The following is a 12301-nucleotide window of genomic DNA, read 5'->3' as shown; positions in this document are numbered from 1 at the left end:
TCTAGGCCTTCGTTTCATTCCTGTGGGCTGTGGGCTGGCTGAAAGGACCACCATGAGGCTGAGGTGCCCAGCAGTCCCAGGACATGGATAGATAGGCCCGCTTGTCCCTTACTGTCTGCTCATCTTCTCAAACCAGCACCTTTTCTAGGCCTTTTATACCTCTCCTTCCTCACCTTTGCACAGAGGTGTTCTCTCTCCTCATCTCTCGAAGTCCTCCCTCACTTCCATATGGTAGCGGACTCTACCCCTTCCCCAGTCCCAGGCAGCCCGATGCTATTGGTGCTTCTTCACTTCGGGACCCAGTTCCATATTTGTCTTTGGTGTGTCTCCCTTTCCTGACACTCCCATCCCTCCTCAGGCCCCAAGGTCTGAGGGTACCAGTTGAGGAAATACCATCTGCCCCTACCCAGGTCAAAACCCCTTGGTCTACCCTGGCAGTAGGGCTGCTCAGGGAAAGATGAAGAAGGAAGAATCCAGCCATTTACCAATTTAGTGCCAATTGATCCACCTAGTATACTAAAAATGAATGTGTCCTGTGCTAACCTGTTCTCAAGACAGGGTCAACCCTCTTCAACCTCCTCACCTCCCCCAGTGCTACCCACATCAGGCTGTGTATTACTTGGGTCCCTAGGGCTTAGAACCTTAAACTTTGGGCCATCCATTTCTTCTTTGAGTTATAACCCCCCACTTCATGGGGGAGAGGGGTAATGATATTTACACATGTCTAGATGTTTCCAAGCCCTTCAGTAAAAGAATTTGGAATTTTTGTCTTCTGTTTTAGATTTTATGGAAAGAGTTTAAGGAGGGAAAAAGTTGATGTGGGTGAGAATGTACCTAAATCTATAACTCTCTATCCTAAGTTGTTCCCGTGATTAACTAAGGTCAAGGGGGACAGTTTTGCCTACAGCTCTAGAGATACAAAGGACAAAAGGGTGACCTTCATTTTTCTTCAAGCAAGTCCCTGTGGGGATGTGTGAGCAGCTTCTACTCAAACTGTGTTTGGGTTCTGTGTCTATATTTATAATTTATTTGAAATGTGATGGATAAAGTGTCCTCAATGGGGCCTTAGGTTAGCAACTGGCCTATCAGCTGCTCTAGAACGGGAGCTGTCCACGCCCACTGAGCCCTCTCAGCCCAGAGTTCTCTCTAGGGCTGAGAAGGCTCTTCCTCACCAAGAGCCTGGCTGGTTCTTGGCCACCCTAAGAGGGAAGACCAGTTCAACTTACTACCTCTAGGGGGCGGAACAGGGGTAAGTGCCAAGGGTAAGGCTGTCCTCACAGGACTCACGTCCTCTCCAGCCAGAGCTGGCATCACCACTTTGCCTAGTCAGGCCTGAAGTAGGAGAGGGTGTCTGGTTTCTCTAGCTGTTGCAGGAGGCCAACAAGCAGGGCATTTGCCCTTTGCCCTGGTAGACTCTGACCATGTGGAGGCACAGCCAGGCCCTTTCTTAGACATGAGTTCCCTTCAACATCTTGACCGTGGGTCTCCTAATGCTGTGACTGCAGATCAAGTATGGGGGGAGAATGTTGCATGTTGTTTTCTGGTGCTTGTTATTACACATTTGAATAAACAGTGCTGCGAACATTTGCCACTAAGAAGCCAAGACAGGAGGCTCTCTGGTAATTTCTTTCCTGTCCTCTCCCCTTGTTCTGTGTTCTTGGGCGAGTATCAGCATCTCTACCAAGACATCACGCGACTCTTCTCTACTCCGCACCCTAGGCGATAGTCTGCTGGCTGAGCAATTGTTCTTGGCAAGGCCCAGTCTGGTGACATCGACTCTTTTGGTGGCACCCAATTAGTCCAAAGAAACTGAGACTCATTAGCAAATTTGGATCAAACTCAAAAGGCAAAAGATAGTGGCTTCCACAGTGCCGTCTCCATTTGCTCTCCTACCATCTGTGACCCAAAGGAGGAGTCGGGGGCCATATGCTCCCCTCTCTACTATGAGGTTCACACGGCACAAGCTCGCACCTCCATCTCCCTCAGATAGACAGCCGTGTGCTACATTTACATTCCCTAGAGAAATGTGCTTGGACGTAGTTTTACATTTAATCTCATCAGATTCCTGAGTCTCTGAAGGATCACCTATGGGTGAGCCTTTGCTGTACAACTTCTGCCCTCAGATATTATTCTTTATAGAGTTAACTGTTCTTCTACGGAAAGCAGAAAGTCTGTGGTCTTAAAGTGGCAGAACTGGACTTATTTGCTTCCAAACTTGCAAAATAAGTAAAAGAAATTTTAGGCAAAGGGATGCAATATGGCGTGAGGTGTGAGGTATTGAAGGAAAAAAGAGGATTAATATTTTATTTCCAATGAGAATGGGGAGGGATGTGGAGGCAGACTTTTGTCTTATGGGAGGGAAGAAATATTATCAGCTGAGAAGGTGGGTGATTAAAGTACTTTATGGGTCTTAGAAGGAAAAAAAAAGACATGATGAAAAACCTCCCTATGCCAAGGCTTCAGTAACAGCTTTTCCAGCGGTGAAAATATTCATTAGAAAAAGAAGCCAAAATGATGGATGGAATCAGGGTCCAGCCAAGATTTGGGAAGAGGTGATGCAGGTTATCGATCGGAGTTCCCAGGAGGAGAGAGATGGATCAGCAGAGACACTGCAAACACCAGAAGCCTCGGGGCCACCCCAGTTCCGGGGCTGGTTCTGGCTCCGAGATAGCCTTCTGTCATACTGACAGGTGATCTTGGCAAGCTCAGCCAGGTCCTCCCAAACCCAGACAACAGCATTCCAACCCTCCGTTCTGCATCAAGTCAGCGTGGGTTTCCCACAGAGGAACAGCACAGGAGCTGGGGCCCTCCCCCCACTCCAACCCCTGTGTCCTTCAGCACGTCCTGCAGACTCCCTCCCCTTGCCCTTCCGATTCACTGCGCCCACCTCCCTGCACCTACCCCATTCGATCTACAGGGGAGCAGAGTCGCTTCGTGGCCGCCAGCCCAGGAAGGGGCGCCAGCCAGCTGGCGGATGTACGGCTTTAGAGGGGTATCTCGGGCAGAGAGAGGTTTCGGGTGTGCGTAGTAAGCTTGGGAGAGTGAACTGGTGGCGCAAAGAACGTGTACAGAGGGGTTGGAAGAGGGTATCCCGAGGTTCTGATCTCTCCATCCCCGCGCGCGCGATTGTGCTTTTTGGAAGGGATCCCTCGGCTAGCTCCTAGGCATCACCACCCCTCCGCAACTACACTTCCCAGAAAGCTATGCGGGAGTGAGGGGGTGGTGGCAGGAGACCCGAACTGCGCTTGCGCAAAGAGTGAACTGGCAAGGTAGGGGGAGAGGGAGGCGTGCCCCCGGTCGGGGGAGGGTGGGGGGAGGGGGCCGCGCGGCGGCGGCGCCGGGGCGGGCGCGCGTCCGCGGCGGTGATGGCGGTGCGTGAACGCGCGGTGGCAGCAATGGCCGCTCTGGAGCGGCGAGTGCCGAGTCTCGATGACTTCGCGGGACAGAGCTGGAGCTCGTGGGTGGAACGGGCCGACCTGCATGCGGCAGATGGTGAGTGCAGCCACACTAGAGTCCGGGGACCCCATCACTACCTCCCCTCCCCCCCTTAGGGCCCCCTCCAGCTGAGGGGAGCCTCCGACTGGAGCCGCCGTCCGGCTCCCCGGCCCCCCAAACAAAGGACCCGCCGGGTCCTAGTGCCCGCCTGCTCAGACACCTTCGCGCCTCCGGGTCCTAGCGCCGGCTCATCGCTTGCTGCCCACCCTGCCCGCCTCTATCTCTGCGGGTGCACAGTACCTGCCCCCACTTCACTTGCCTTTATCTTTCGTCTTGTGCGCTGGCCTCCAGCTCCCATCCGTCCTGCACCTGCTTTGGCTCTACCCATCTGCAACAGTCCTCTCCACGTGTTTCCCACGCACCCCACTTCTGTGCCCCCCCCTCCCCACCCCCTTGATCCTTAGCCTTTTGCCCCGCACCTTAGCTTTTTACCACGTTTCCCAGCCTGGTGCAGTGATTGTGAGCCCCCGCCCCCCCCCCTTGCTTTAGTCCATCCATCCATCCATCCATCCATCCATCCATCATCCTCCCTACCTCCCTCCAGTTCATCCATCCATGCCTTCAAGCCTCCATCCTTTCCTGGGCCTCTTGCCCTGCCCCTTGGCTCTCTCCCTTAACCCCTATTTTCTGTAGGCCCTTTGAGTGCCTTTGGTGAGCAGGCCTGCAGCCCCTTCTGATCTTTGTCTCCTGAGCCCCAGGGAGCACCTGGCCTCGTGGCCTTTCGGGGTGACAACAAGCATCACACCCCTGAAGAAGTTTGCAAGTGAGAAGAGGTGGAGGAGGAGATGGCTGTAATGACACTTGTTCTCTTTTGAGACAACTGACTTCCAGCTCTGTTCCCTCATTCTCCACACTTGGATTTAAGGGACTTAGAGGAGTAGGAGCTGCCCTTGTCTTTTGCATGCCTAACCCACTACCACTCGTGTCTGGGTGTTACTATTGCCAATAACCATCTCATCCCAGAAAGGGGCAATTTCTTAGTGATTATTAGAGAACCAACCTAGAAGGGAGTCCAGGCCACCCTTGGACAGCCCCATGCTGAGTGGGCTAAGATGGGGCCCTTGTCAGGGTCTAGGTGCACTGAGAACCAGAAGTGGAGTCAGATGGATTTGGTGACTCAGAATTGATTCCCCCCCTCCAAGGGACAGGGAGGGGGCTTAGAGGAGGGGGGGTGAGGAGTGAGGTAGGGGGATGGGGAAAGAGCTGCTTTGCACAGCTAAGATGTTTTTGTCATTAACCCAGAAACTGAGGTACAAGGGCAACCCCTGGACAAAGCCCCCCTAAGAAGGGGAGGGGCTTGCGTAGCTGATCAAGGAGACTTTGAAGATGCCAAAGGGTCCAAAGGCAGCAGTTTCTCTACTCTATGGCCATCCTATCAGTGCAGGACCTGAGAAGCTGAGTGTAACTTTGATGATACTATGGTAACTTGGGTGGAGCAAACTGAGTTTATGGGGGTGGGGATCTGGGAGGGTACTTGTCTGGGATGCCACAGAGTAGCAGAAAGGACCCATGTAAGCAGTCTCAGAAAGGGACTCAGGGACATGTAGAAAAATCTTAGAACCATTTTCCTTTTAAATGGGGAAGCAAGACCCATAAAAGAGGCATTTTACCCAGAGTTACCCACCTAGTCAGCAGTGGAGCCCTGTACCATACCTGGGAGTGAAGGGTCTTTACCTTCTTAATGGGGTCGTCTCATCTCAGAGGGGCACATGAAGGAAAAATGGGCACTTGTGAATGACCCATTGACTCTGAGTGCTTGTCAGGGAGTGTGAGCTTCATACCACTGGGCTACAGGCTCTGCTGGGTGCTGGGAAGGGGATGGGCCTTCTGAGCTGTGCTTCTCCTCCAGGGGCTGAGCTGGAGGAGAGTAGCAAAAACATGAAGAAGCTGGATGCCATGACCCTCATTAAAGAAGGTGCGAGTCAACACACATCGGATTGGGACTCTGGGGAAAACTGGGCCACCTTTTCCCTTTCACTGGGGGAGGTAGCTTGAAGCAGCAAGACTGCCGGGGAAGCCTCATTTGGATAGGTCTGAGTCGGCCAGTCAGTTGTCCCGGCTCCAGTGACCTGTTGTTGGAGACCCTAATCATAGGTAGTTGGTGACCACATACATGAAGTCCCATGCATCTGGGGTCTGGTTAGATGGGCCTGCGGAAGCTCGGAGCGTCCAGCAGAAAAGCCTGCCGTGTGTCAGCAGGAAGGCAGGAGTGCCTTCCGAGCGGTGGGGTGAGCGTGCTCTTTGATCCGGAGAAATCCTGAGTCCTTAACCCCAGTGATCAAGGCTTCTGTCATTGCAGATATGTCCATCTTCGGGCACTGCCCCGCCCATGACGACTTCTATTTGGTTGTGTGTAACCACTGCAGCCAGGTGGTGAAGCCTCAAGCCTTCCAGAAGCATTGCGGTGAGGGGCGCTCCAGGGAGGTGATGAGGGGACAGGAAGGTGGCACAGGGAACTCTTAGGACAGTGTCAGTTGGGAGGCCATGTGGGGTAAAGGAAAGTGGTGCTGGGGGCGGCTTGAGGGTTGTAGGTGTTGGGATTATTCTTTGAACAAGCTTGTAGCATCCAGTAGAATTCAGAGGTTCAAGAAGTTTGCTCTAGAAGTTTGAGTCTTGAAGGCTCATTTTTGAATGGGAAGGAGACAGATGCACAGCCCAAGCTCCTTCAGTTGGGGCTCTGTAAAAGAATTGGTGGGCTGATTAGGAGATGGGGGAGGAGGCAGTCAATACCACTCACTTCAGTTGCTCTCTCCACCTCCTGGTGACAGAAAGAAGACATGGGCCCCTCAGCAAGCTTTATGCCCGGGCCCCACCCCCACCTCCAGCCCCTGCCAGCTCTCAGAAATGCCATGTAGTGAATGGGCAGGGCCCAGCTTGTAGAGCCCCAGGTTCTACCAAAACCTCCTCCAGGGAGAAGGGCCAGGGGTCCCGGAGCCGTGGCCATCAGCCTCCTGAGAAGACCCAGAAGGACAACCTCTGGTAAGAGGCTAGAAACCCCCCAGAGACTAGCCCTGACCCTGATCCTGACCCAGGGAAGGGTTGACACTTAGCCCTGGGTTGCAGGATACTGCTCATAGCAAGAAATAGCTAACCCAACAATTGCAGTTCCTTTCCATATATTCCAGGGAACATGGGCTCCCCATTTTTCCACGCCTCTCTTGGAGCCCACCCAAGTTCCAGAGCTAGGGAGGAGATGGCTCTGGGCTAGAGTCCAGACCCCAGTCCCAGCCTCCCCACCTCCCAGCCCATACCCTCTCTCCACGTGTAGCCTTTTCGTGCCTGTGGTGAATCTGGAGAAGATGTCCAGTCTCCCGAAGCCTGATGGACAAGGAGTCAGGGTGGCTCCACCCTCTGCTTTCCTCAGTCAGCCAGGAGGCCTCCCCAAGGACTCCCCTGGAAAAGTCCCCACGGCCCCCTCTCCTAAAGATCCTCCTGGCAGAGAGAACATCGAGTTAATCCCTGGTGAGGGCTCCAATCACCGGGCCGAAGGCAGCCCCCTGGAGAAGGAGCCCAGTGGAGCCAGGCTGCCTCCTAAAACCCACCGAAAGATGGCTCGTGAGTAGTTATAGACATGAACTCAGGCGGAGTGGAGACTTCACTGGGCTTCTTTGTTCTTGGGCCAGAAAGGTTTGAGGTCAGGAAGGAGTGGACCTGGCTAGGTCTGGCCATTACAGCTTGTAGGGTACAGAAACCCCATTACCTCCTGCCCTGCTTGTTCCCAGGAGGCTTTGCTGCTCCAGGTATCTGAGCTAGCCTGAGAGGCCCTGTGCCCAAGTCAGCAAAGTCATTCATTCTCACCTTGGGCTGTTGACCATTCTCTCCTTCCTCACATCCCATAGCTGGTTTTCCTGGCATCTCAGATGCCTGTGGCTGCTTTTGCTTCTTGGTATGGGCTGCCCTGTTTTGGGCTGCTAGTCTTCTAAGAGTGCCTGGGCCAGGGATGGGGCTGAGGTAGTTTATACCCAGCAGGTAGCAAGACCTGAGGGTGAGGCTCTTCGTCCTTAGTCCTGCTATTTCTTGGGCCCTTTGCAGGAAGTGACCAGATTCTTCCTTGGACTGAAAAAAAAAAAAAATGGACCTGAGATTCATTGGAACCTCTTTCCCCACAGGTAAAGAGTTTGACCTCAACAGGCAGTGTGGGGTCATAAATCCAGAAACCAAGAAGATCTGTACGCGACTGTTGACCTGCAAGGTAACCCCATCCCTCTGCATGGTGATGGGGGAGTCAGCATGACATGGAATCTTGGAAAGGAGCATTCAGAGGTTATTAGAAACTCAGTTCAAGGAATGGGGCTAGGCATACACCAGGGAAGGGGATAAGAGGCTACCCATGGTGTACACAAGGTAGGCTCAGTGAATAGGGAGTACCTTCAGATCTCCTTACCCAGCAGAGAGTTTCGGCCCCATGAGAGAGTAAAATGGACACACCAACACCCCCACCCATAACACGCACACTCTCTCTGGGTCAAAGGCCGATACCCCTCAGTCCTGCTCAGATTTCAGATTACACCTCCCTGCCGCTCTCTCTGCCTGTTCTAGATCCACTCAGTGCACCAACGCAGGGAGGTCCCAGGCAGGACCAAGGACTTTGATGTGCTAGTGGCTGAACTGAAAGCCAGCTCTCGCAAAGGAGAATCTCCCAAGGAAAAGAGCCCAGGACAAAAAGAACCTACTCTCGAGCGCCCCTCCCAGGAACTTCCCTCCGCCATCCAGGGTGCAGTGGTAGCAGCTGCCCCCAGCAGCACCTCTGCTCGTTCTAAGCAGGCCTATCCATACTGTGCACTTCCCAGGTATGTACAGAGTCTTTACCATAACTAGCTGGGGGGTACTCAGTCCCTAAGGTGTCAGGGAGCCCTGGAGATAGACCGAGGGTGTTCTGGAGGTGTGCTCACTTCCCCTAAGCATGGGAAGGTAACTAGAACCCTACCAGTGGTGTGAGGCAGGTGACTGCCCTTCTGCCCAAGCACACTGCAGCACTCCAGCCTCTGTGAGGTATGCCAGATACAATACCCGGGATATGAACTGTTTTCTTCAGCTACTCCCATCTTGTCATCAGGGAACTGAACGGGCCAGGGCCCTGGGTGAAGCAGTGCTACTGTCCCCTTTGTGTGCAGAGCCTGTCTTACGGAAGGAGCCTCAAACGCACCTCCATCTGCAGCAGGAGGGGTAGACATGGAGCATAATAGGCCGGGTTCCTAGACAGGCTCACGGGAGAGCGTGATAAAGAGGAGGGTTGAGGGAGTTGACTAGGCTGAGCGGTGCTGGGTGTAGTTATGCCGGGAAGATTTTGCTGAGGAAGCAAGTCTGAAGCAGATTTTCTCCCTGAAGAGGCAAGGCCGAGGAAAGGCCTGGGGAGAGAATCCCTTGGAAGCTGTGGCCCTTGGTTCTGTCTCTCAGTGATCTATTTTGTACTTTCCCGTCCCTGCCCAAGCCCTTCCTCTTCCCCCGAGTGCCCTGACTGTTTGAGCATGGCACCCCCACTCTGATCCTGCATCATTCACATCATCCTCGTGTCCCTTTGGCCCTTCCAGGTCCCAGGCCTCCTCTGAGAGTGAGGTGGATGATGAAGGTCCCTGTGGTGGTGATGGGGATCCAGGCCTGTTCCCTTTCCCTCTGCCCCGGGGTGGGGCCCAGGCCTCCAGCGAGGAGAGTGAGGAGGAGGGGACATCTGATGACCTCCACCTTTCCCCTGACTGCCATTATGCAACCCGGCCCCCTAGGCCACAGGCGGTAAGGACACACAGGACAGGGAGCTGGAATGGAGGGTGGCTAAGTCTCGTAGGCAGATGCCTTCCTGTATCTCAGGTTCTACCAACCATGTTCTTTCCTCTGCCTCCAGTTTTGCACCTTTGGGAGCCGGCTGGTGAGCCCAGGATGCTACGTGTTTAGCCGCCGGCTAGACCGGTTCTGCTCGGCACTCAGCTCCATGCTGGAACGGCATCTCAGCTCACACATGTGGAAGTGAGTTTCGTGGACTCAGAACTTAATTTCTCAGGCTTGAGTATCTATCCTTGGGCTTCAGAAGCCCCAGTCTGCTGTGCATTGGCTGATTGCTAAGAACCCAAATTGGGTGTGGCATGACTGGGTGAGACTTGGTAGCCTGGAGGAGGGCGTGGGTGGGTGGTCGGGGTCAATCTAGAGTCTTACCCATCACTTCCAGAACCTTTTAGGTAATGCAGCATGGGGAAATGCTCGAACTAAGACCACAAATGAGATTGTTAATGGGTCAGCCTGTTAGTTCATATGCCTTGTACTGATAGGTCATTCCTTCTCTTGTGCCTTCCTCGGCTCTTAGTTCCAGTGTTTCCCAGCAGGGGGCAGCAGCCTTGGGGCCTTGCTGGCCATCTGAAGGTGCAGAGACTGGTGTACTTTAGGGAGGCCCTGGAGTTTGCTCAGTATCACAGCGAAGCTCTCTCTTTGCTGCAGGAAGATCCCACCAGCGGCTGAACCTTCATCCCATCTTGTCAGTCCCTCCTTAGCTGATCCCCTGAGTCCATCCTCTATGGGCAGCTGCCCCCGACTCCCAGGCCCATCCCCCCGACCTGCCTGCCCAGCCTCCATACCCCCCATGAAGGACAGCCTTGTCCCTAACTACCCTGCAGGCTCCCCCAGTGTAGCAGCTGCCTGCAGCCAGGCAGAGTGCATGGGCGGTAGCCAGGCTATTACCTCACCACTGCCTGCCAATACTCCATCTCCGTCCTTCAGCAAGCTGCCACCTTCCAAGGCCAGCAAGTCGTCCAAAAGCAAGGAAGGGGTGGAGATGGAGGCCCCTTCTCGAAAGCGGAAGTTATCCCCTGGCCCTACCACTTTCAAACGGACCTGCATCCTGGAGCCTGCTGGAAAAGGCAAACCCTCTGGCTGTCGGGGTCTCTCAGCCAAGACTAAAGCAACCCTGAGCATGGGGCTTAATGGAACAGTGGGGCCGAGAGTGAAAAGAGCAGGCCCCCTGGACTGTCGGGGTTCCCCTCACTCATCCCCCATACCAGTCAAGGCTTCTCAAATAGAGAACCGGGGAGCAGCTGGACACCCAGCTAAGGTCCTGCCAACCAACTGCCTCTCCGAGGAGGAGGTAGCCAAGAAGCGGAAAAACCTGGCCACTTACTGCCGGCCAGTCAAGGCCAAGCACTGTCAGGCGGGTGTCCCTCCTGATGGGACCTGCTCTGTTCGTCGTAAGAAACCAGGTCCAGCCCTGCCCTTTGAGGAGAAGTGCTCTACACTGAAGGTACCAGTCCAGCTTCCTGAAGGACACGGGCAGAGAGGGGTCAGGAGGGCTGAGGCTGGGGAACACAGTAGGTACGTGACGTGGAGAAGGTGCTAAGGAGACGACTCCAGAAAAGGGAATAAAGGGGAAACTGAGAGAACTCCTGGGCCATCTACACTAGGGAAAGGTTGGTTAGCTGTTTCCAAGGTGACCCCAGCTTCTGCCTGAGGGACCTTTCCTCTGCCCAGCCCCATCCCACCTTTACTTGCGCTTTAGTCTAAGGACCATTTCTTCTTGAGCTGTCTGTGGTCCTCCCTCCAGGACTTGGAGCTACTTTTCCTAAAGGGGAAGGGAGTCTGGGTCCCAGCATCCTGAGTGGCTGATGAGTGGGGCTGCTGTAGTTTGGTTCCTCCTCTGGCATTAGGACATCAGAAAGCAAGTACTCAGTTTAAGGTCCACAGAGTCACTTCGGATTATAGTAGATTCTCCAGGTTTCTAGTAAAGCTTGCAGTTAGGTTTATTTACCTTTTCTGTTGGAGGGTGCTTTCATCTATCCCTGTGATCTCTGTAAGGAGGGATTCCTGGGAGGTGAGACGGGATCATAGGCTCCTGATTGAGGCATGGATTAGGCGCATGCTCACTGTCCTGGCACCTATGAGGGAAATCTGATAGTTGGTAAAGGACCTGCCTCTGTGTGTACAGGTGTGTGTATGTGTGTTCTCCAGGTTCACTACCCAGTCTGCCTCTGTTAGGCTGGCATTCTTTTTCTCCTTGCTTAGTCGTATTTATCAGGCCAGCAGAAGGAATTCAAGGGTTAGCCCAGATGTTCACAGGGAAGGATACTAGGTAGGCCCCTACCCTGACCCTGTCTCTTACCTCTTGTCTTCCTGCAGTCAAAAGCCCATTAACGAGAAAGTGCCTGCCCACTGCAACGGAGCCGCCAGCACCTCCTCCCCTCCAGATCCGGGCCCCAGGCTGCTGCCGCTTTTTATAACTTTATATTATTTTTTTTAAGAAAAAAAAAACTCTTTAAAATACCTCAAGACTGTCTCCCTGTTCTGTTGCTGCTAAGAAAATATAAAAACAGAAACATAGAAAAGGATGAAAAATGATGTAGCTGAACGAGTGTCTTTACTCTCCCCAGCCCCGTCCCGAGAGGCTGAGACAATGAGCGCAGTACACACTCATGCACACACACACACACACACACACACACACACACGGCACACAACCTGGAGCTGGTGTCAGTAGGCATCTCCTTCCTGAGAGGAGGAGAAGGCATATGGCCCTGAATGAGCGAGGCGTCCCAGAGAGACAACTCAGGCTCCTCTGGGAAAGGAAACAAGGAAGGGAGGGGAGTTACACTTTTGACTCTGCCCTGGAGTTTTTGTCCCGAGGATTTGTGGGAGTTAGTTTACGGCCCTTTTCTGATTCTTTTGCAATTCAGTTTCCATCCCACTACAGATTATTTCCTCGGTCTCTTCGGCTGTTCTTGCCCTTCCCACCTCTAAACTCAGCCTTAGTTTGTCAACCATGTTGAGGTTGAACTTGGTGATAACTACTCTAGAAGTCCTGGCCCGCTTTTTTTTTTTAATTTCTTTAATT

The 12301-nt window shown here is 53.5% G+C and overlaps 1 protein-coding gene across 2 annotated transcripts; it reads left to right on the top strand.

The window, feature by feature from the left end:
• Nucleotides 1-3305: 3305 nt before the first annotated feature.
• Nucleotides 3306-11739, top strand: Atxn7l2 (ataxin 7 like 2). Of its 2 annotated transcripts, XM_050120973.1 has the most exons (12): nt 3369-3492; nt 4738-4916; nt 5345-5410; nt 5795-5899; nt 6264-6474; nt 6764-7050; nt 7605-7687; nt 8035-8285; nt 9027-9225; nt 9335-9456; nt 9922-10717; nt 11590-11739. In XM_050120973.1, exons 3-12 carry the CDS (start codon nt 5374-5376, stop codon nt 11602-11604), a joined length of 2106 nt encoding a protein of 701 aa, XP_049976930.1. In that variant the 5' UTR covers nt 3369-3492; nt 4738-4916; nt 5345-5373; the 3' UTR covers nt 11605-11739. The 2 variants fall into 2 exon arrangements, with proteins under 2 accessions (XP_049976929.1, XP_049976930.1); XM_050120972.1 differs by lacking the exon at nt 4738-4916 and having other exon boundaries at nt 3306-3492.
• The last annotated feature ends 562 nt before the right edge of the window (nt 11740-12301 follow it).

The sequence above is a fragment of the Alexandromys fortis genome, unplaced genomic scaffold, assembly GCF_014885135.2.
Source record: "Alexandromys fortis isolate MF-2015 unplaced genomic scaffold, M_Fortis_MF-2015_v1.1 scaffold_176, whole genome shotgun sequence".
In the NCBI taxonomy this organism is placed as follows: Eukaryota; Metazoa; Chordata; class Mammalia; order Rodentia; family Cricetidae; genus Alexandromys; species Alexandromys fortis.
Note: the sequence above shows the minus strand (reverse complement) of the source record. Positions and strands in the feature narration are given on the sequence as shown.